Source organism: Cherax quadricarinatus, unplaced genomic scaffold, assembly GCF_038502225.1.
Source record: "Cherax quadricarinatus isolate ZL_2023a unplaced genomic scaffold, ASM3850222v1 Contig3, whole genome shotgun sequence".
Classification (NCBI taxonomy): domain Eukaryota; kingdom Metazoa; phylum Arthropoda; class Malacostraca; order Decapoda; family Parastacidae; genus Cherax; species Cherax quadricarinatus.
The window spans coordinates 525001-546232 of NW_027195029.1; the positions used below are offsets into that span (position 1 = coordinate 525001).

Here is a 21232-nt window from a genome sequence, read left to right on the forward strand (position 1 = left end):
AGTGTGTGTAAACGCACCTAGATAAACATTAGGTGAATACAAGTAGGTGATACACCTAGGTGTGTGACACATGTATCAGTGTGTCTCATGTAGATAAGCGCAAGTATAGCAATTAAATACACGTACATTACGTGAGGAGAGAGCTGCGTGTTGGCACGTGTTCCTAACACGTATAACCCAGCTGTGAACAAGACAGTGAACTAGTGACACAAGTGGGAATGGTGTTCCATATTCGTGAATAATGGAAGGCTGTGAGGGTAGCCTTTATACATGTCTGAGTAGTTATACATTATACATGTATGTATGAGAAGTTGTACATTATACATGTATGTATGAGAAGTTGTACATTATACATGTAGTCTGAGAAGTTGTACATTATACATGTATGTATGAGAAGTTGTACATTATACATGTATGTATGAGAAGTTGTACATTATACATGTATGTATGAGAAGTTGTACATTATACATGTATGTATGAGAAGTTGTACATTATACATGTAGTCTGAGAAGTCATTATACTTGATACATGTAGACCTGAGTGGCCGTTATGCATTATATAAATACTGGCTTAAGTAGGCGTTATACATTGTATGTTGTAAGAATGCATTATACATTACTATGTACAGGTTTGTGTGAATTATACATTATAGTTGACATTACACAACCCGTACATAGCAACTTCTGACGATGTTTCGGCCCGACTTGGGCCAGTACTCTCTCCTGCGTGCGAGTTGCTTGTGTATTGTTCTAGTCACGATATTGTGCCTCTCTCTTGTTTATAGTGTACATGTGTGAGGTAGTGGTAGTACTCTGGTAGTACTCTGGTAGTACTCTACAGTAATAGGATCCAGACCCTGAGGATGGTAATTCAGGCATGATGATTGGTAGTACTCTACAGTAATAGGATCCAGACACTGAGGATGGTAATTCAGGCAGGATGATTGGTAGTACTCTACAGTAATAGGGTCCAGACCCTGAGGATGGTAATTCAGGCAGGATGATTGGTAGTACTCTACAGTAATAGGGTCCAGACACTGAGGATGGTAATTCAGGCAGGATGAGTGGTAGTACTCTACAGTAATAGGATCCAGACCCTGAGGATGGTAATTCAGGCAGGATGATTGGTAGTACTCTACAGTAATAGGATCCAGACCCTGAGGATGGTAATTCAGGCAGGATGATTGGTAGTACTCTACAGTAATAGGATCCAGACCCTGAGGATGGTAATTCAGGCATGATGAGTGGTAGTACTCTACAGTAATAGGGTCCAGACACTGAGGATGGTAATTCAGGCATGATGAGTGGTAGTACTCTACAGTAATAGGATCCAGACCCTGAGGATGGTAATTCAGGCATGATGAGTGGTAGTACTCTACAGTAATAGGGTCCAGACCCTGAGGATGGTAATTCAGGCATGATGAGTGGTAGTACTCTACAGTAATAGGATCCAGACCCTGAGGATGGTAATTCAGGCATGATGAGTGGTAGTACTCTACAGTAATAGGATCCAGACCCTGAGGATGGTAATTCAGGCATGATGATTGGTAGTACTCTACAGTAATAGGATCCAGACCCTGAGGATGGTAATTCAGGCATGATGATTGGTAGTACTCTACAGTAATAGGGTCCAGACCCTGAGGATGGTAATTCAGGCAGGATGATTGGTAGTACTCTACAGTAATAGGATCCAGACCCTGAGGATGGTAATTCAGGCAGGATGATTGGTAGTACTCTACAGTAATAGGATCCAGACCCTGAGGATGGTAATTCAGGCAGGATGATTGGTAGTACTCTACAGTAATAGGGTCCAGACCCTGAGGATGGTAATTCAGGCAGGATGATTGGTAGTACTCTACAGTAATAGGGTCCAGACCCTGAGGATGGTAATTCAGGCAGGATGATTGGTAGTACTCTACAGTAATAGGGTCCAGACCCTGAGGATGGTAATTCAGGCATGATGAGTGGTAGTACTCTACAGTAATAGGATCCAGACCCTGAGGATGGTAATTCAGGCATGATGAGTGGTAGTACTCTACAGTAATAGGGTCCAGACACTGAGGATGGTAATTCAGGCATGATGAGTGGTAGTACTCTACAGTAATAGGATCCAGACCCTGAGGATGGTAATTCAGGCATGATGAGTGGTAGTACTCTACAGTAATAGGATCCAGACCCTGAGGATGGTAATTCAGGCATGATGAGTGGTAGTACTCTACAGTAATAGGGTCCAGACCCTGAGGATGGTAATTCAGGCATGATGAGTGGTAGTACTCTACAGTAATAGGGTCCAGACCCTGAGGATGGTAATTCAGGCATGATGAGTGGTAGTACTCTACAGTAATAGGATCCAGACCCTGAGGATGGTAATTCAGGCAGGATGATTGGTAGTACTCTACAGTAATAGGATCCAGACCCTGAGGATGGTAATTCAGGCATGATGAGTGGTAGTACTCTACAGTAATAGGGTCCAGACCCTGAGGATGGTAATTCAGGCAGGATGATTGGTAGTACTCTACAGTAATAGGATCCAGACCCTGAGGATGGTAATTCAGGCAGGATGATTGGTAGTACTCTACAGTAATAGGATCCAGACACTGAGGATGGTAATTCAGGCAGGATGATTGGTAGTACTCTACAGTAATAGGGTCCAGACCCTGAGGATGGTAATTCAGGCAGGATGATTGGTAGTACTCTACAGTAATAGGGTCCAGACCCTGAGGATGGTAATTCAGGCAGGATGATTGGTAGTACTCTACAGTAATAGGGTCCAGACACTGAGGATGGTAATTCAGGCATGATGATTGGTAGTACTCTACAGTAATAGGGTCCAGACACTGAGGATGGTAATTCAGGCATGATGAGTGGTAGTACTCTACAGTAATAGGGTCCAGACACTGAGGATGGTAATTCAGGCAGGATGATTGGTAGTACTCTACAGTAATAGGGTCCAGACACTGAGGATGGTAATTCAGGCATGATGAGTGGTAGTACTCTACAGTAATAGGATCCAGACACTGAGGATGGTAATTCAGGCAGGATGATTGGTAGTACTCTACAGTAATAGGGTCCAGACCCTGAGGATGGTAATTCAGGCAGGATGATGCGCTGTATAGTCCTTGTGGCTTAGCGCTTCTTTTTGATTATAATAATAATCAGGCAGGATGATTGGTAGTACTCTACAGTAATAGGGTCCAGACACTGAGGATGGTAATTCAGGCATGATGAGTGATAGTACTCTACAGTAATAGGGTCCAGACACTGAGGATGGTAATTCAGGTATGATGATTGGTAGTACTCTACAGTAATAGGATCCAGACCCTGAGGATGGTAATTCAGGCATGATGATTGGTAGTACTCTACAGTAATAGGGTCCAGACCTTGGACCCATTATGTACCTCTGTAATCTTTTGACTACCGCCCACAGGATGCGTATGGGATGCATAATAAACATATTAAACCAACTCTACAGTAATGTTAGGCTGAGATAACAGATGAGACAACCTTGACTCACACGAGAGACAGACAGACTTGCTCTTATCACTGCAGCTGTGAGTTTCTTGTTGAAACTCCAGATGCTCACTATGTGTGTGTGTTTACCTACTTGTGTTGACTAAGCTGAGTGTTCACTGGTTGAGCTGCTGCTGTTGCTCGCATGACGGGGTTCACCTGTGTTGAAAATTGGTCAGGTGATACCGTCACCATGTGGAAGACACGTATGTTAAATTAGACACATGTCTAACACTTGCGTATCTTTATTGAGGAAGCGTTTCGCCAAACAGTGGTGTCTTCAGTCCACTACAAAGAGGAATGGTGGAGATGTTGTTAGGTAAGACACATATGCAACAGTTAGGTATCTTTATTATGAAACGTTTCGCCTACACAGTAGGCTTCTTCAGTCAAGTACAGAGGAAATATAAACACAAATGCAGTATAATGTGATCCTTTATTGACAACGTTTCACCCACACAGTGGGCTTTCTCAAGTCACACACGGATCTACCTGGGGTTGGAAGGTACGAGAGTATTTATAGTCAGAATGTTGAGGTCAGGTGGAGAATGCTGCATCTGATGATCTACCGGGTGGGGTTATAGAGTCTTGGGTAGCTTGGCAGGGGTATTGCCAAGCTACCCAAGACTCTATAACCCCACCCGGTAGATCATCAGATGCAGCATTCTCCACCTGACCTCAACATTCTGACTATAAATACTCTCGTACCTTCCAACCCCAGGTAGATCCGTGTGTGACTTGAGATGTCAATAAAGGATCACATTATACTGCATTTGTGTTTATATTTCCATTGTGTCGGTATTTTATACCATTTATTGCCAGTCAAGTACAGAAAAGTTGATAGAAGCAGAAGATACTTGAAGACGATGTAATCAGTCCATCACCCTTAAAGTTTTGAGGTGGTCAGTCCCTCAGTCTGGAGAAGAGCATTGTTCCATAGTATGAAACAATATGGAGATGAAGTGACAGAATGGAGCTTTTTATAGCGCCAAGAGGTGAGACGTAGGCCACTAGGAGAGGTAAGAACTCAGATGTTGAGAGGTCAGGTCCCTCTCAAATCCTGTCGGTATTTTATATCATTTTAATGTTGCATATGTGTCTTACCTAACAACCTGTCGGTATTTTATACCATTTTAATGTTCAATCTGTCAGACACTGCAACACAAGGGTATCTTGGTGCAGACCTGCAATCAACTTCGACAACTTCCACTAGTGAGAACGGCTGGATTTGAGAGGGACCTGACCTTTCAACATCTGAGTTCTTACCTCTCCTAGTGACCTACGTCTCACCTCTTGGCGCTATAAAAAGCTCCATCCTGTCACTTCTTCTCCATATTGTTTCATACTATGGAACAATGATCTTCTCCAGACTGAGGGACTGACCACCTCAAAACTTTAAGGGTGATGGACTGATTACATCGTCTTCAAGTATCTTCTGCTTCTATCAACTTTTCTGTACTTGACTGAAGAAGCCTACTGTGTAGGCGAAACGTTTCATAATAAAGATACCTAACTGTTGCATATGTGTCTTACCTAACAACCTGTCGGTATTTTATACCATTTTAATGTTCAGTGGTGGAGATCAGTAGGAGTTAGGGGTAATTAGTCCCTCAGTCTTCTCGTTTTCTTAGTTATCTCAGTATTAGGACTGATGAAACTACTCGTGGCGAAACGTCTCCTTTAATAAATGTCCTGAACTATACACAAGTGCCTTTTTCTTCAGGTATTTATTGGCTCATTTGGTGCAGAACTTTCTACCGTTGTTTGTTCATCTGGGTAAATGTTCCATCTGTCATCCCTTGTCCTAAACTCACGTGTCATTCTGTCTTTGTTCACTTTGTCGTTTCTCTGAGTATTTTATATGTTGTGATCGTGACCCCTCTTGTACTACACACCTCTTGTGCCAGTAAGTCTAATATGTGTAGTTTTTCTTTGTAACTGTCGCCCTTAACTCCGGCGTCAGTCTTGTGGTCAACGTGTAAAAATTATCGACTTAATTAATGTGCTTTGATTAGGCCTGTTATCATCCTGTTCTTCCTCTCTATCTCCTGATTCGTGGTAATGCAAGATGATGCAGTGTGCAATAAGAACGTAAAGAACACTGCAGCAGGCCTACTGGCCCATTCCAGGCAGGTCCTAGTCCCTCACCGGCCCAAGCCAATGCCCCAACCTGGTCAGGTCAGGTCACATTCACTTAAGGAAGGAGCACGGCATCTAACCTAGTAGCACAAGCTAGTCAGGTCCAACTTACACCCACCCACATCCACTCATGTACTTATCTAACCTATTTTTAAAACTGCGTGAAGGTATGAATAAGAACATAAGAAAGGAGGAGCACTGCAGGAGGCCTGTTGGCCCATACTAGGCAGGTCCTTTACAATTCATCCCACTAACAAAACGTTTCCCCAACCCAATTTTCAATGCTACCCAAGAAACAAGCTGATATGCAGAAGCCTGTTAAATGTTTTGCACTCTAGCAGCTCTGCTGGTGTTGGTCTTAGGAACATTTCAAGATGACAGATTGAACATTAAAATGGTATAAAATACCGACAGGTTGTTAGGTAAGACACATATGCAACAGTTAGGTATATTTATTATGAAACGTTTCGCCTACACAGTAGGCTTCTTCAGTCAAGTACAGAAAAGTTGATAGAAGCAGAAGATACTTGAAGACGATGTAATCAGTCCATCACCCTTAAAGTTTTGAGGTGGTCAGTCCCTCAGTCTGGAGAAGAGCATTGTTCCATAGTATGAAACAATATGCTCTTCTCCAGACTGAGGGACTGACCACCTCAAAACTTTAAGGGTGATGGACTGATTACATCGTCTTCAAGTATCTTCTGCTTCTATCAACTTTTCTGTTGTGCAAGAAAGGTATAAAATTCCGACAATATGAAAGTTAAGACACATGTGCAACATCTGGATATCTTTATTGTAGACGTTTCGCCATCCAGTGGCTTTATCAATACAGATTCTAGGACATAATAGGAAGACAGTAGAACTATATACAAAAGATGAGGTAATCAGTCCCTCGGCCTTGGAGTTAGTGTTCACAGCATCGTGGTGGAGGAGAGTCTGGAGCAAAGGCAAGAAGACTGGCGTTTATATAGGCGTCAGTGGAAGGGACGGGCAGCAGACGAGGGCAGTCACTGGTAGGCGGGATACCCCAGTGGAAGTAGGTCCTTCCCAAAGAGATGGGTTAGTTGCAGCAGCCGTGAAGAAGGTCTTGTATATGTCCTCTGGTATCCCGCCTACCAGTGACTGCCCTCGTCTGCTGCCCGTCCCTTCCACTGACGCCTATATAAACGCCAGTCTTCTTGCCTTTGCTCCAGACTCTCCTCCACCACGATGCTGTGAACACTAACTCCAAGGCCGAGGGACTGATTACCTCATCTTTTGTATATAGTTCTACTGTCTTCCTATTATGTCCTAGAATCTGTATTGATAAAGCCACTGGATGGCGAAACGTCTACAATAAAGATATCCAGATGTTGCACATGTGTCTTAACTTTCAACTTTTCTGTACTTGACTGAAGAAGCCTACTGTGTAGGCGAAACGTTTCATAATAAATATACCTAACTGTTGCATATGTGTCTTACCTAACAAGATGACAGATAAATCATACAAATTTTCCTAACAGGGATGTAAATGCGTGGAACAGTCTTCCCAGTGGGGTGATAGAGGCTAGGACCTTGGGTACCTTTAAGAGGAGACAGACTGGACAAATATATGAGTGGGAGGGGCTGGGTTTGATTGGTGTCAAGGGGTACGGGAGTTATTTCTTGAGTAGCTTTAGGTAGACGTCGTTTTGATAAGGACCTGCCTCGTATGGGCCAGTAGGCCTGCAGTGTTCCTTCATTCTTATGTGGCTTTGTACCTAGTTTTGATAAGGGACAGATCAAACCCATTCTTGAAGCTGTGTATGGTGTGTGGCTTCACACTGTGGCCGTGTATATGGTGTCTGGTAAGCTTGACCTTTAAAAAGGGGTTATATAAAGAGAAGAAAGAATGGCTGAATTTATATTTTCACGTGTGTGGTAGGAAGGTAGGAGTGAGGGAGAGCAGTGGAAGGGAAGGAATGGTGGTAGGAAGGTAGGAGTGAGGGAGAGCAGTGGAAGGGAAGGAATGGTGGTAGGAAGGTAGGAGTGAGGGAGAGCAGTGGAAGGGAAGGAATGGTGGTAGGGAGGTAGGAGTGAGGGAGAGCAGTGGAAGGGAAGGAATGGTGGTAGGAAGGTAGGAGTGAGGGAGAGCAGTGGAAGGGAAGGAATGGTGGTAGGAAGGTAGGAGTGAGGGAGAGCAGTGGAAGGGAAGGAATGGTGGTAGGAAGGTAGGAGTGAGGGAGAGCAGTGGGAGGGAAGGAATGGTGGTAGGAAGGTAGGAGTGAGGGAGAGCAGTGGGAGGGAAGGAATGGTGGTAGGAAGGTAGGAGTGAGGGAGAGCAGTGGGAGGGAAGGAATGGTGGTAGGAAGGTAGGAGTGAGGGAGAGCAGTGGGAGGGAACGAATGGTGGTAGGAAGGTAGGAGTGAGGGAGAGCAGTGGAAGGGAAGGAATGGTGGTAGGAAGGTAGGAGTGAGGGAGAGCAGTGGGAGGGAAGGAATGGTGGTAGGAAGGTAGGAGTAAGGGAGAGCAGTGAGAGGGAAGGAATGGTGGTAGGAAGGGAGGAGTGTGGGAGAGCAGTGGGAGGGAAGGAATGGTGGTAGGAAGGTAGGAGTGAGGGAGAGCAGTGGGAGGGAAGGAATGGTGGTAGGAAGGTAGGAGTGAGGGAGAGAGTGGGAGGGAAGGAATGGTGGTAGGGAGTAGGAGTGAGGGAGAGCAGTGGGAGGGAAGGAATGGTGGTAGGAAGGTAGGAGTGAGGGAGAGCAGTGGGAGGGAAGGAATGGTGGTAGGGAGGTAGGAGTGAGGGAGAGCAGTGGGAGGGAAGGAATGGTGGTAGGGAGGTAGTGAGGGAGAGCAATGGGAGGGAAGGAATGGTGGTAGGAAGGTAGGAGTGAGGGAGAGCAGTGGGAGTGAAGGAATGGTGGTAGGAAGGTAGGAGTGAGGGAGAGCAGTGGGGGGGAAGGAATGGTGGTAGGAAGGTAGGAGTGAGGGAGAGCAGTGGGAGGGAAGGAATGGTGGTAGGAAGGTAGGAGTGAGGGAGAGCAGTGTGAGGGAAGGAATGGTGGTAGGGATAGGGTGAGGGAGAGCAGTGGGAGGGAAGGAATGGTGGTAGGTAGGAGTGAGGGAGAGCAGTGGGAGGGAAGGAATGGTGGTAGGAGTGAGGGAGAGCAGTGGGTGGGGTAGGAATGGTGGTAGGGAGGTAGGAGTGAGGGAGAGCAGTGGTAGGGAAGGAATGGTGGTAGGTAGGTAGGAGTGAGGGAGAGCAGTGGGAGGGAAGGAATGGTGGTAGGAAGGTAGCAGTGAGGGAGAGCAGTGGGAGAGAAGGAATGGTGGTAGGAAGGTAGGAGTGAGGGAGAGCAGTGGGAGGGAAGGAATGGTGGTGCGAAGGTCGGAGTGAGGGAGAGCAGTGGAAGGGAAGGAATGGTGGTAGGAAGGTAGGAGTGAGGGAGAGCAGTGGGAGGGAAGGAATGGTGGTAGGAAGGTAGGAGTGAGGGAGAGCAGTGGGAGGGAAGGAATGGTGGTAGGAAGGTAGGAGTGAGGGAGAGCAGTGGGAGGGAAGGAATGGTGGTAGGAGTGAGGGAGAGCAGTGGGAGGGAAGGAATGGTGGTAGGAAGGTAGGAGTGAGGGAGAGCAGTGGAAGGGAAGGAATGGTGGTAGGAAGGTAGGAGTGAGGGAGAGCAGTGGGAGGGAAGGAATGGTGGTAGGAAGGTAGGAGTGAGGGAGAGCAGTGGAAGGGAAGGAATGGTGGTAGGAAGGTAGGAGTGAGGGAGAGCAGTGGGAGGGTAGGAATGGTGGTAAGGTAGGAGTGCAGTGGGAGGGAAGGAATGGTGGTAGGGAGGTAGGAGTGAGGGAGAGCAGTGGAAGGGAAGGAATGGTGGTAGGAAGGTAGGAGTGAGGGAGAGCAGTGGGAGGGAAGGAATGGTGGTAGGAAGGTAGGAGTGAGGGAGAGCAGTGGGAGGGAAGGAATGGTGGTAGGAAGGTAGCAGTGAGGGAGAGCAGTGGGAGGGAAGGAATGGTGGTAGGAAGGTAGGAGTGAGGGAGAGCAGTGGGAGAGAAGGAATGGTGGTAGGAAGGTAGGAGTGAGGGAGAGCAGTGGGAGAGAAGGAATGGTGGTGAGGGAGAGCAGTAGGAAGGTAGGAGTGAGGGAGAGCAGTGGGAGGGAAGGAATGGTGGTAGGTAGGTTGGAGTGAGGGAGAGCAGTGGGAGGGAAGGAATGGTGGTAGGAAGGTAGGAGTGAGGGAGAGCAGTGGGAGGGAAGGAATGGTGGTAGGAAGGTAGGAGTGAGGGAGAGCAGTGGGAGGGAAGGAATGGTGGTAGGGAGGTAGGAGTGAGGGAGAGCAGTGGGAGGGAAGGAATGGTGGTAGGAAGGTAGGAGTGAGGGAGAGCAGTGGGAGGGAAGGAATGGTGGTAGGGAGGTAGGAGTGAGGGAGAGCAGTGGGAGGGAAGGAATGGTGGTAGGAAGGTAGGAGTGAGGGAGAGCAGTGGGAGGGAAGGAATGGTGGTAGGAAGGTAGGAGTGAGGGAGAGCAGTGGGAGGGAAGGAATGGTGGTAGGAAGGTAGGAGTGAGGGAGAGCAGTGGGAGGGAAGGAATGGTGGTAGGGAGGTAGGAGTGAGGGAGAGCAGTGGGAGGGAAGGAATGGTGGTAGGAAGGTAGGAGTGAGGGAGAGCAGTGGGAGGGAAGGAATGGTGGTAGGAAGGTAGGAGTGAGGGAGAGCAGTGGGAGGGAAGGAATGGTGGTAGGAAGGTAGGAGTGAGGGAGAGCAGTGGGAGGGAAGGAATGGTGGTAGGAGTGAGGGAGAGCAGTGGGAGGGAAGGAATGGTGGTAGGAAGGTAGGAGTGAGGGAGAGCAGTGGGAGGGAAGGAATGGTGGTAGGAAGGTAGGAGTGAGGGAGAGCAGTGGGAGGGAAGGAATGGTGGTAGGAAGGTAGGAGTGAGGGAGAGCAGTGGGAGGGAAGGAATGGTGGTAGGAAGGTAGGAGTGAGGGAGAGCAGTGGGAGGGTAGGAATGGTGGAATAGGAGTGAGGGAGAGCAGTGGGAGGGAAGGAATGGTGGTAAGGTAGGAGTGAGGGAGAGCAGTGGGAGGGAAGGAATGGTGGTAGGAAGGTAGGAGTGAGGGAGAGCAGTGGGAGGGAAGGAATGGTGGTAGGAAGGTAGGAGTGAGGGAGAGCAGTGGGAGGGAAGGAATGGTGGTAGGAAGGTAGGAGTGAGGGAGAGCAGTGGGAGGGAAGGAATGGTGGTAGGAAGGTAGGAGTGAGGGAGAGCAGTGGGAGGGAAGGAATGGTGGTAGGAAGGTAGGAGTGAGGGAGAGCAGTGGGAGGGAAGGAATGGTGGTAGGAAGGTAGGAGTGAGGGAGAGCAGTGGGAGGGAAGGAATGGTGGTAGGAAGGTAGGAGTGAGGGAGAGCAGTGGGAGGGAAGGAATGGTGGTAGGAAGGTAGGAGTGAGGGAGAGCAGTGGGAGGGAAGGAATGGTGGTATGGTGGTAGGAAGGTAGGAGTGAGGGAGAGCAGTGGGAGGGAAGGAATGGTGGTAGGAAGGTAGGAGTGAGGGAGAGCAGTGGGAGGGAAGGAATGGTGGTGGGAGGGAAGGGAGGTAGGAGTGAGGGAGAGCTGTGGGAGGGAAGGAATGGTGGTAGGAAGGTAGGAGTGAGGGAGAGCAGTGGGAGGGAAGGAATGGTGGTAGGAAGGTAGGAGTGAGGGAGAGCAGTGGGAGGGAAGGAATGGTGGTAGGAAGGTAGGAGTGAGGGAGAGCAGTGGGAGGGAAGGAATGGTGGTAGGAAGGTAGGAGTGAGGGAGAGCAGTGGGAGGGAAGGAATGGTGGTAGGAAGGTAGGAGTGAGGGAGAGCAGTGGGAGGGAAGGAATGGTGGTAGGAAGGTAGGAGTGAGGGAGAGCAGTGGGAGGGAAGGAATGGTGGTAGGGAGGTAGGAGTGAGGGAGAGCAGTGGGAGGGTAGGAATGGTGGTAGGGAGGTAGGAGTGAGGGAGAGCAGTGGGAGGGAAGGAATGGTGGTAGGGAGGTAGGAGTGAGGGAGAGCAGTGGGAGGGGTAGGAATGGTGGTAGGGAGGTAGGAGTGAGGGAGAGCAGTGGGAGGGGTAGGAATGGTGGTAGGGAGGTAGGAGTGAGGGAGAGCAGTGGGAGGGAAGGAATGGTGGTAGGAAGGTAGGAGTGAGGGAGAGCAGTGGGAGGGAAGGAATGGTGGTAGGAAGGTAGGAGTGAGGGAGAGCAGTGGGAGGGAAGGAATGGTGGTAGGAAGGTAGGAGTGAGGGAGAGCAGTGGGAGGGAAGGAATGGTGGTAGGAAGGTAGGAGTGAGGGAGAGCAGTGGGAGGGAAGGAATGGTGGTAGGAAGGTAGGAGTGAGGGAGAGCAGTGGGAGGGAAGGAATGGTGGTAGGAAGGTAGGAGTGAGGGAGAGCAGTGGGAGGGAAGGAATGGTGGTAGGAAGGTAGGAGTGAGGGAGAGCAGTGGGAGGGAAGGAATGGTGGTAGGGTAGGTAGGAGTGAGAAGGAGAGTAGGAGTGGGAGGGAAGGAATGGTGGTAGGAAGGTAGGGTGAGGGAGAGCAGTGGGAGAAGGAAGAGTCAGTGAGGGAGAGCAGTGGAGGGAAGGAATGGTGGTAGGGAGGTAGGAGTGAGGGAGAGCAGTGGGAGGGAAGGAATGGTGGTAGGAAGGTAGGAGTGAGGGAGAGCAGTGGTAGGGAAGGAATGGTGGTAGGAAGGTAGGAGTGAGGGAGAGCAGTGGGAGGGAAGGAATGGTGGTAGGAAGGTAGGAGTGAGGGAGAGCAGTGGGAGGGAAGGAATGGTGGTAGGAAGGTAGGAGTGAGGGAGAGCAGTGGGAGGGAAGGAATGGTGGTAGGAAGGTAGGAGTGAGGGAGAGCAGTGGGAGGGAAGGAATGGTGGTAGGAAGGTAGGAGTGAGGGAGAGCAGTGGGAGGGAAGGAATGGTGGTAGGAAGGTAGGAGTGAGGGAGAGCAGTGGGAGGGAAGGAATGGTGGTAGGAAGGTAGGAGTGAGGGAGAGCAGTGGGAGGGAAGGAATGGTGGTAGGAAGGTAGGAGTGAGGGAGAGCAGTGGGAGGGAAGGAATGGTGGTAGGAAGGTAGGAGTGAGGGAGAGCAGTGGGAGGGAAGGAATGGTGGTAGGAAGGTAGGAGTGAGGGAGAGCAGTGGGAGAAGGAATGGTGGTAGGAAGGTAGGAGTGCAGTAGGGAAGGAATGGTGGTAGGGAGTGAGGGAGAGCAGTGGGAGGGAAGGAATGGTGGTAGGAGGTAGGAGTAGAGCAGTGGGAGGGAAGGAAGAAGTAGGAGTGAGGGAGAGCAGTGGAGGGAAGGAATGGTGGTAGGAAGGTAGCAGTGAGGGAGAGCAGTGGGAGGGAAGGAATGGTGGTAGGAAGGTAGCAGTGAGGGAGAGCAGTGGGAGGGAAGGAATGGTGGTAGGAAGGTAGGAGTGAGGGAGAGCAGTGGGAGGGAAGGAATGGTGGTAGGAAGGTAGCAGTGAGGGAGAGCAGTGGGAGAGAAGGAATGGTGGTAGGAAGGTAGGAGTGAGGGAGAGCAGTGGGAGGGAAGGAATGGTGGTAGGAAGGTAGGAGTGAGGGAGAGCAGTGGGAGGGAAGGAATGGTGGTAGGGAGGTAGGAGTGAGGGAGAGCAGTGGGAGGGAAGGAATGGTGGTAGGAAGGTAGGAGTGAGGGAGAGCAGTGGGAGGGAAGGAATGGTGGTAGGAAGGTAGGAGTGAGGGAGAGCAGTGGGAGGGAAGGAATGGTGGTAGGAAGGTAGGAGTGAGGGAGAGCAGTGGGAGGGAAGGAATGGTGGTAGGGAGGTAGGAGTGAGGGAGAGCAGTGGGAGGGAAGGAATGGTGGTAGGGAGGTAGGAGTGAGGGAGAGCAGTGGGAGGGAAGGAATGGTGGTAGGAAGGTAGGAGTGAGGGAGAGCAGTGGGAGGGAAGGAATGGTGGTAGGAAGGTAGGAGTGAGGGAGAGCAGTGGGAGGGAAGGAATGGTGGTAGGAAGGTAGGAGTGAGGGAGAGCAGTGGGAGGGAAGGAATGGTGGTAGGGAGGTAGGAGTGAGGGAGAGCAGTGGGAGGGAAGGAATGGTGGTAGGAAGGTAGGAGTGAGGGAGAGCAGTGGGAGGGAAGGAATGGTGGTAGGAAGGTAGGAGTGAGGGAGAGCAGTGGGAGGGAAGGAATGGTGGTAGGAAGGTAGGAGTGAGGGAGAGCAGTGGGAGGGAAGGAATGGTGGTAGGGAGGTAGGAGTGAGGGAGAGCAGTGCAGTGGGAGGGAAGGAATGGTGGTAGGTAGGAGTGAGGGAGAGCAGTGGGAGGGAAGGAATGGTGGTAGGAAGGTAGGAGTGAGGGAGAGCAGTGGGAGGGAAGGAATGGTGGTAGGGAGGTAGGAGTGAGGGAGAGCAGTGGGAGGGAAGGAATGGTGGTAGGAAGGTAGGAGTGAGGGAGAGCAGTGAGAGGGAAGGAATGGTGGTAGGAAGGTAGGAGTGAGGGAGAGCAGTGGGAGGGAAGGAATGGTGGTAGGGAGGTAGGAGTGAGGGAGAGCAGTGGGAGGGAAGGAATGGTGGTAGGAAGGTAGGAGTGAGGGAGAGCAGTGGGAGGGAAGGAATGGTGGTAGGAAGGTAGGAGTGAGGGAGAGCAGTGGGAGGGAAGGAATGGTGGTAGGGAGGTAGGAGTGAGGGAGAGCAGTGGGAGGGAAGGAATGGTGGTAGGGAGGTAGGAGTGAGGGAGAGCAGTGGGAGGGAAGGAATGGTGGTAGGAAGGTAGGAGTGAGGGAGAGGTAGTGGGAGGGAAGGAATGGTGGTAGGGAGGTAGGAGTGAGGGAGAGCAGTGGGAGGGAAGGAATGGTGGTAGGGAGGTAGGAGTGAGGGAGAGCAGTGGGAGGGAAGGAATGGTGGTAGGGAGGTAGGAGTGAGGGAGAGCAGTGGGAGGGAAGGAATGGTGGTAGGGAGGTAGGAGTGAGGGAGAGCAGTGGGAGGGAAGGAATGGTGGTAGGGAGGTAGGAGTGAGGGAGAGCAGTGGGAGGGAAGGAATGGTGGTAGGGAGGTAGGAGTGAGGGAGAGCAGTGGGAGGGAAGGAATGGTGGTAGGGAGGTAGGAGTGAGAGCAGTGGGAGGGAAGGAATGGTGGTAGGGAGGTAGGAGTGAGGGAGAGCAGTGGGAGGGAAGGAATGGTGGTAGGGAGGTAGGAGTGAGGGAGAGCAGTGGGAGGGAAGGAATGGTGGTAGGGAGGTAGGAGTGAGGGAGAGCAGTGGGAGGGAAGGAATGGTGGTAGGGAGGTAGGAGTGAGGGAGAGCAGTGGGAGGGAAGGAATGGTGGTAGGAAGGTAGGAGTGAGGGAGAGCAGTGGGAGGGAAGGAATGGTGGTAGGAAGGTAGGAGTGAGGGAGAGCAGTGGGAGGGAAGGAATGGTGGTAGGAAGGTAGGAGTGAGGGAGAGCAGTGGGAGGGAAGGAATGGTGGTAGGAAGGTAGGAGTGAGGGAGAGCAGTGGGAGGGAAGGAATGGTGGTAGGAAGGTAGGAGTGAGGGAGAGCAGTGGGAGGGAAGGAATGGTGGTAGGAAGGTAGGAGTGAGGGAGAGCAGTGGGAGGGAAGGAATGGTGGTAGGAAGGTAGGAGTGAGGGAGAGCAGTGGGAGGGAAGGAATGGTGGTAGGAAGGTAGGAGTGAGGGAGAGCAGTGGAAGGGAAGGAATGGTGGTAGGAAGGTAGGAGTGAGGGAGAGCAGTGAGAGGGAAGGAATGGTGGTAGGAAGGTAGGAGTGAGAGAGAGCAGTGGGAGGGAAGGAATGGTGGTAGGAAGGTAGGAGTGATGGAGAGCAGTGGGAGGGAAGGAATGGTGGTAGGAAGGTAGGAGTGAGGAGGGATAGCAGTGGGAGGGAAGGAATGGTGGTAGGGAGGTAGGAGTGAGAGAGAGCAGTGGGAGGGAAGGAATGGTGGTAGGGAGGTAGGAGTGAGGGAGAGCAGTGGGAGGGAAGGAATGGTGGTAGGAAGGTAGGAGTGAGAGAGAGCAGTGGGAGGGAAGGAATGGTGGTAGGAAGGTAGGAGTGAGGGAGAGCAGTGGGAGGGAAGGAATGGTGGTAGGAAGGTAGGAGTGATGGAGAGCAGTGGGAGGGAAGGAATGGTGGTAGGAAGGTAGGAGTGAGGGAGAGCAGTGAGAGGGAAGGAATGGTGGTAGGAAGGTAGGAGTGAGGGAGAGCAGTGGGAGGGAAGGAATGGTGGTAGGAAGGTAGGAGTGAGGGAGAGCAGTGGGAGGGAAGGAATGGTGGTAGGAAGGTAGGAGTGAGGGAGAGCAGTGGGAGGGAAGGAATGGTGGTATGAAGGTAGGAGTGATGGAGAGCAGTGGGAGGGAAGGAATGGTGGTAGGAAGGTAGGAGTGAGGGAGAGCAGTGGGAGGGAAGGAATGGTGGTAGGAAGGTAGGAGTGAGGGAGAGCAGTGGGAGGGAAGGAATGGTGGTAGGAAGGTAGGAGTGAGGGAGAGCAGTGGGAGGGAAGGAATGGTGGTAGGAAGGTAGGAGTGAGGGAGAGCAGTGAAGGAGGGAAGGAATGGTGGTAGGAAGGTAGGGAGTGAGGGAGAGCAGTGGGAGGGAAGGAATGGTGGTAGGAAGGTAGGAGTGAGGGAGAGCAGTGGGAGGGAAGGAATGGTGGTAGGAAGGTAGGAGTGAGGGAGAGCAGTGGGAGGGAAGGAATGGTGGTAGGAGGTAGGGTAGGAGTGAGGGAGAGTGGGAGGGAAGGAATGGTGGTAGGAAGGTAGGAGTGAGGGAGAGCAGTGGGAGGGAAGGAATGGTGGTAGGAAGGTAGGAGTGAGGGAGAGCAGTGGGAGGGAAGGAATGGTGGTAGGAAGGTAGGAGTGAGGGAGAGCAGTGAGAGGGAAGGAATGGTGGTAGGAAGGTAGGAGTGAGGGAGAGCAGTGGGAGGGAAGGAATGGTGGTAGGAAGGTAGGAGTGAGGGAGAGCAGTGGGAGGGAAGGAATGGTGGTAGGAAGGTAGGAGTGAGGGAGAGCAGTGAGAGGGAAGGAATGGTGGTAGGAAGGTAGGAGTGAGGGAGAGCAGTGGGAGGGAAGGAATGGTGGTAGGGAGGTAGGAGTGAGGGAGAGCAGTGGGAGGGAAGGAATGGTGGTAGGAAGGTAGGAGTGAGGGAGAGCAGTGGGAGGGAAGGAATGGTGGTAGGAAGGTAGGAGTAAGGGAGAGCAGTGGGAGGGAAGGAATGGTGGTAGGAAGGTAGGAGTGAGGGAGAGCAGTGGGAGGGAAGGAATGGTGGTAGGAAGGTAGGAGTGAGGGAGAGCAGTGGGAGGGAAGGAATGGTGGTAGGAAGGTAGGAGTGAGGGAGAGCAGTGGGAGGGAAGGAATGGTGGTAGGGAGGTAGGAGTGAGGGAGAGCAGTGGGAGGGAAGGAATGGTGGTAGGAAGGTAGGAGTGAGGGAGAGCAGTGGGAGGGAAGGAATGGTGGTAGGGAGGTAGGTGGATAAATAAGCAAAGAATGTAGTATGAAGAAAGAAGTTTGAGGATAGGATACAAGAAAGAAGAGAATGAACCTGATAAAAGAAAAATAAAGAAGTAGAAGGAAAGGTAGAAATAGGGTGAAATAAGACATAGAAGATAAGAATACAGAAGCCTGGTAAAGGTGTGTGTGAACAGTGGAAGAAGAACTGGGCAATCCAGTTGTAACTGGTGGTAATCTGCATAATAGTTTACCCTGTACTGGTAGTGCTGGTAGTAATAGTGGAAGTAGTGGTGGTAGTATTGATAGTAGTAGTGGTAATGGTAGTAGTGGTAGCAGTAATGGTAGCAGTAGTAGTAATAGTTGTGGTGGTGGTAGTAGCAGCAGTTTGGCACACCTTCGCCTGATGTTAACTGTAGTAGCTGTCAGCCACTCTCAGTGCCCCTTGTAATATATTCAGTACACGGGTATGCTTTTTCCTGTCAGCTTGTCAGCGCTAACACCTTGCTGGAGATTCGGATGTCAGCTTCTGAGTTTATTTTCTAATGATTGACGCTGCTGACATTACGGCCAAAAGTCTCTTCAAGTGTTCCCGCCAAAAATGCCTAGTGGTGTTCCCGCCAAAAATGCCTAGTGGTGTTCCCGCCAAAAATGCCTAGTGGTGTTCCCGCCAAAAATGCCTAGTAGTGTTCCCGCCAAAAATGCCTAGTGGTGTTCCCGCCAAAATTGCCTAGTGGTGTTCCCGCCAAAAATGCCTAGTAGTGTTCCCGCCAAAAATGCCTAGTGGTGTTCCCGCCAAAAATGCCTAGTAGTGTTCCCGCCAAAAATACCTAGTGGTGTTCCCGCCAAAAATGCCTAGTGGTGTTCCCGCCAAAAATACCTAGTGGTGTTCCCGCCAAAAATGCCTAGTGGTGTTCCCGCCAAAAATGCCTAGTAGTGTTCCCGCCAAAAATGCCTAGTGGTGTTCCCGCCAAAAATACCTAGTGGTGTTCCCGCCAAAAATGCCTAGTAGTGTTCCCGCCAAAAATACCTAGTGGTGTTCCCGCCAAAAATACCTAGTGGTGTTCCCGCCAAAAATGCCTAGTAGTGTTCCCGCCAAAAATACCTAGTGCTGTTCCCGCCAAAAATGCCTAGTGGTGTTCCCGCCAAAAATGCCTAGTAGTGTTCCCGCCAAAATTGCCTAGTGGTGTTCCCGCCAAAAATACCTGGTGGCGTTCCCCGCCAAAAATGCCTAGTGGTGTTCCCGCCGAAAATACCTAGTGGTGTTCCCGCCAAAAATGCCTAGTGGTGTTCCCGCCGAAAATACCTAGTGGTGTTCCCGCCAAAAATGCCTAGTGGTGTTCCCGCCAAAAATGCCTAGTAGTGTTCCCGCCAAAAATGCCTAGTGGTGTTCCCGCCAAAAATGCCTAGTAGTGTTCCCGCCAAAAATACCTAGTGGTGTTCCCGCCAAAAATGCCTAGTGGTGTTCCCGCCAAAAATGCCTAGTAGTGTTCCCGCCAAAAATGCCTAGTAGTGTTCCCGCCAAAAATGCCTAGTAGTGTTCCCGCCAAAAATGCCTAGTGGTGTTCCCGCCAAAAATGCCTAGCAGTGTTCCCGCCAAAAATGCCTAGTAGTGTTCCCGCCAAAAATGCCTAGTGGTGTTCCCGCCAAAAATGCCTAGTAGTGTTCCCGCCAAAAATGCCTAGTAGTGTTCCCGCCAAAAATGCCTAGTGGTGTTCCCGCCAAAAATGCCTAGCAGTGTTCCCGCCAAAAATGCCTAGTAGTGTTCCCGCCAAAAATGCCTAGTAGTGTTCCCGCCAAAAATGCCTAGTGGTGTTCCCGCCAAAAATGCCTAGTGGTGTTCCCGCCAAAAATGCCTAGTGGTGTTCCCGCCAAAAATGCCTAGTAGTGTTCCCGCCAAAAATGCCTAGTAGTGTTCCCGCCAAAAATGCCTAGTAGTGTTCCCGCCAAAAATACCTAGTGGTGTTCCCGCCAAAAATGCCTAGTAGTGTTCCCGCCAAAAATACCTAGTAGTGTTCCCGCCAAAAATGCCTAGTAGTGTTCCCGCCAAAAATGCCTAGTAGTGTTCCCGCCAAAATACCTAGTAGTGTTCCCGCCAAAAATGCCTAGTAGTGTTCCCGCCAAAAATGCCTAGTAGTGTTCCCGCCAAAAATACCTAGTAGTGTTCCCGCCAAAAATGCCTAGTAGTGTTCCCGCCAAAAATGCCTAGTAGTGTTCCCGCCAAAAATACCTAGTAGTGTTCCCGCCAAAAATGCCTGGTAGTGTTCCCGTATGGGGAACGCTACTAGGGGAGGTATTTAAGTTTGATCTAAGGGCTCTAATTCGTTGGATCACAAGCAGTTCAGGCACGAAGGCATCCGCTTGATGGATTAGGTAGTTCCGGTGTTGTGGTTAGGTGCTGCAAGATGTCGCTTCAACTTCCGTTGATGTTATCCTGGCAAGTCACGCATCTCAAGGTCATTCAAGCCCCCTCGCCTCCATATCCTCATCCTTCCCTTGCCTCTTTTCCTCTCCTCTCACCTATGTGGACCGATAAGCCAGCGGAAGGCCTTGGTCAGATGACCAAAAGCTCCAGGGGCAGGTCATCATTAATTCCCGCGTCAGGAAACACTTGTCCTGTTTCCTGACAAACATCACCCAACCAAACTTCTCATTTGTCGTATAGAATATGGCAGCAGCACACTGCAGATGTATCTAATCTTACTAAAATATTCTTGTGGCCCGGTGGCCTGGTGGCTAAAGCTCCCGCTTCACACACGGAGGGCCCGGGTTCGATTCCCGGCGGGTGGAAACATTTCGACACGTTTCCTTACACCTGTTGTCCTGTTCACCTAGCAGCAAATAGGTACCTGGGTGTTAGTGGACTGGTGTGGGTGGCATCCTGGGGGACAAGATTAAGGACCACAATGGAAATAAGTTAGACAGTCCTCGATGACGCACTGACTTTCTTGGGTTATCCTGGGTGGCTAACCCTCCGGGGTTAAAAATCCCAACGAAATCTTATCTAATCTTATCTCGTGTCTTTGTCTGCCTTCTCTTCCCTCCCATCTCTCTCTTTCTTCCTTAGACACAGGTACACACAGACACAGTTACACAAATTATCATACATAGTAACATGTGTAGATTACCCAGCAGGATAACTCAGAGAGTAGTAACTCTCGAAGCTCTTCAAAGGTATATGTCAGGAAGTATATAGTGGAAATGTTATGTTAATGTTAATGTTAATGTTATGTTTATGTTAATGTTATGTTATGTTAAAGGTGTATAGCTGAAAACTGGATATCACTACCATAATCCACACCACCACAGTCATCAGCACACCACCACAGTCATCAGTACACCACCACAATCACCAGCACACCACCACAATCACCAGCACACCACCACAGTCATCAGCACACCACCACAATCACCAGCACACCACCACAATCACCAGCACACCACCACAGTCATCAGCACACCACCACAATCACCAGCACACCACCACAGTCATCAGCACACCACCACAATCACCAGCACACCACCACAGTCATCAGCACACCACCACAATCACCAGCACACCACCGCAATCACCAGCACACCACCACAGTCATCAGTACACCACCACAATCACCAGCACACCACCACAGTCATCAGCACACCACCACAGTCACCAGCACACCACCACAGTCACCAGCACACCACCACAGTCATCAGTACACCACCACAATCACCAGCACACCACCACAGTCATCAACACCACCACAGTCATCAACACCACCACAGTCATCAACACCACCACAGTCATCAACACCACCACAGTCATCAACACCACCACAGTCATCAACACCACCACAGTCATCATCACCACCACAGTCATCAACACCACCACAGTCATCAACACCACCACAGTCATCAACACCACCACAGTCATCAACACCACCACAGTCATCAACACCACCACAGTCATCAGCACACCACCACAATCACCAGCACACCACCACAGTCATCAGCACACCACCACAATCACCAGCACACCACCACAGTCATCAGCACACCACCACAATCACCAGCACACCACCACAGTCATCAGCACACCACCACAGTCATCAGCACACCACCACAGTCATCAGCACACCACCACAGTCATCAGCACACCACCACAGTCATCAGCACACCACCACAGTCATCAGCACACCACCACAATCACCAGCACACCACAATCACCAGCACACCACCA

General features: G+C 50.6%; 1 protein-coding gene across 5 annotated transcripts in view; it reads left to right on the top strand.

Annotated features, from left to right (window-relative positions):
• The window catches only part of RhoGAP68F (Rho GTPase activating protein at 68F), a 118240-nt gene that overhangs the window by 25675 nt on the left and 71333 nt on the right, over nt 1–21232 (top strand). The window contains exon 1 of one of the 5 annotated variants that reach the window (XM_070079680.1): nt 3604–3715. The exons of the other annotated variants lie outside the window; for them this stretch is intronic. Coding sequence (XP_069935781.1) covers nt 3655–3715 — 61 coding nt within the window. The 5' untranslated portion in view covers nt 3604–3654. Of the gene's footprint in view, nt 1–3603; nt 3716–21232 lie in introns of those variants that run through there. 5 annotated transcript variants of the gene reach the window in all.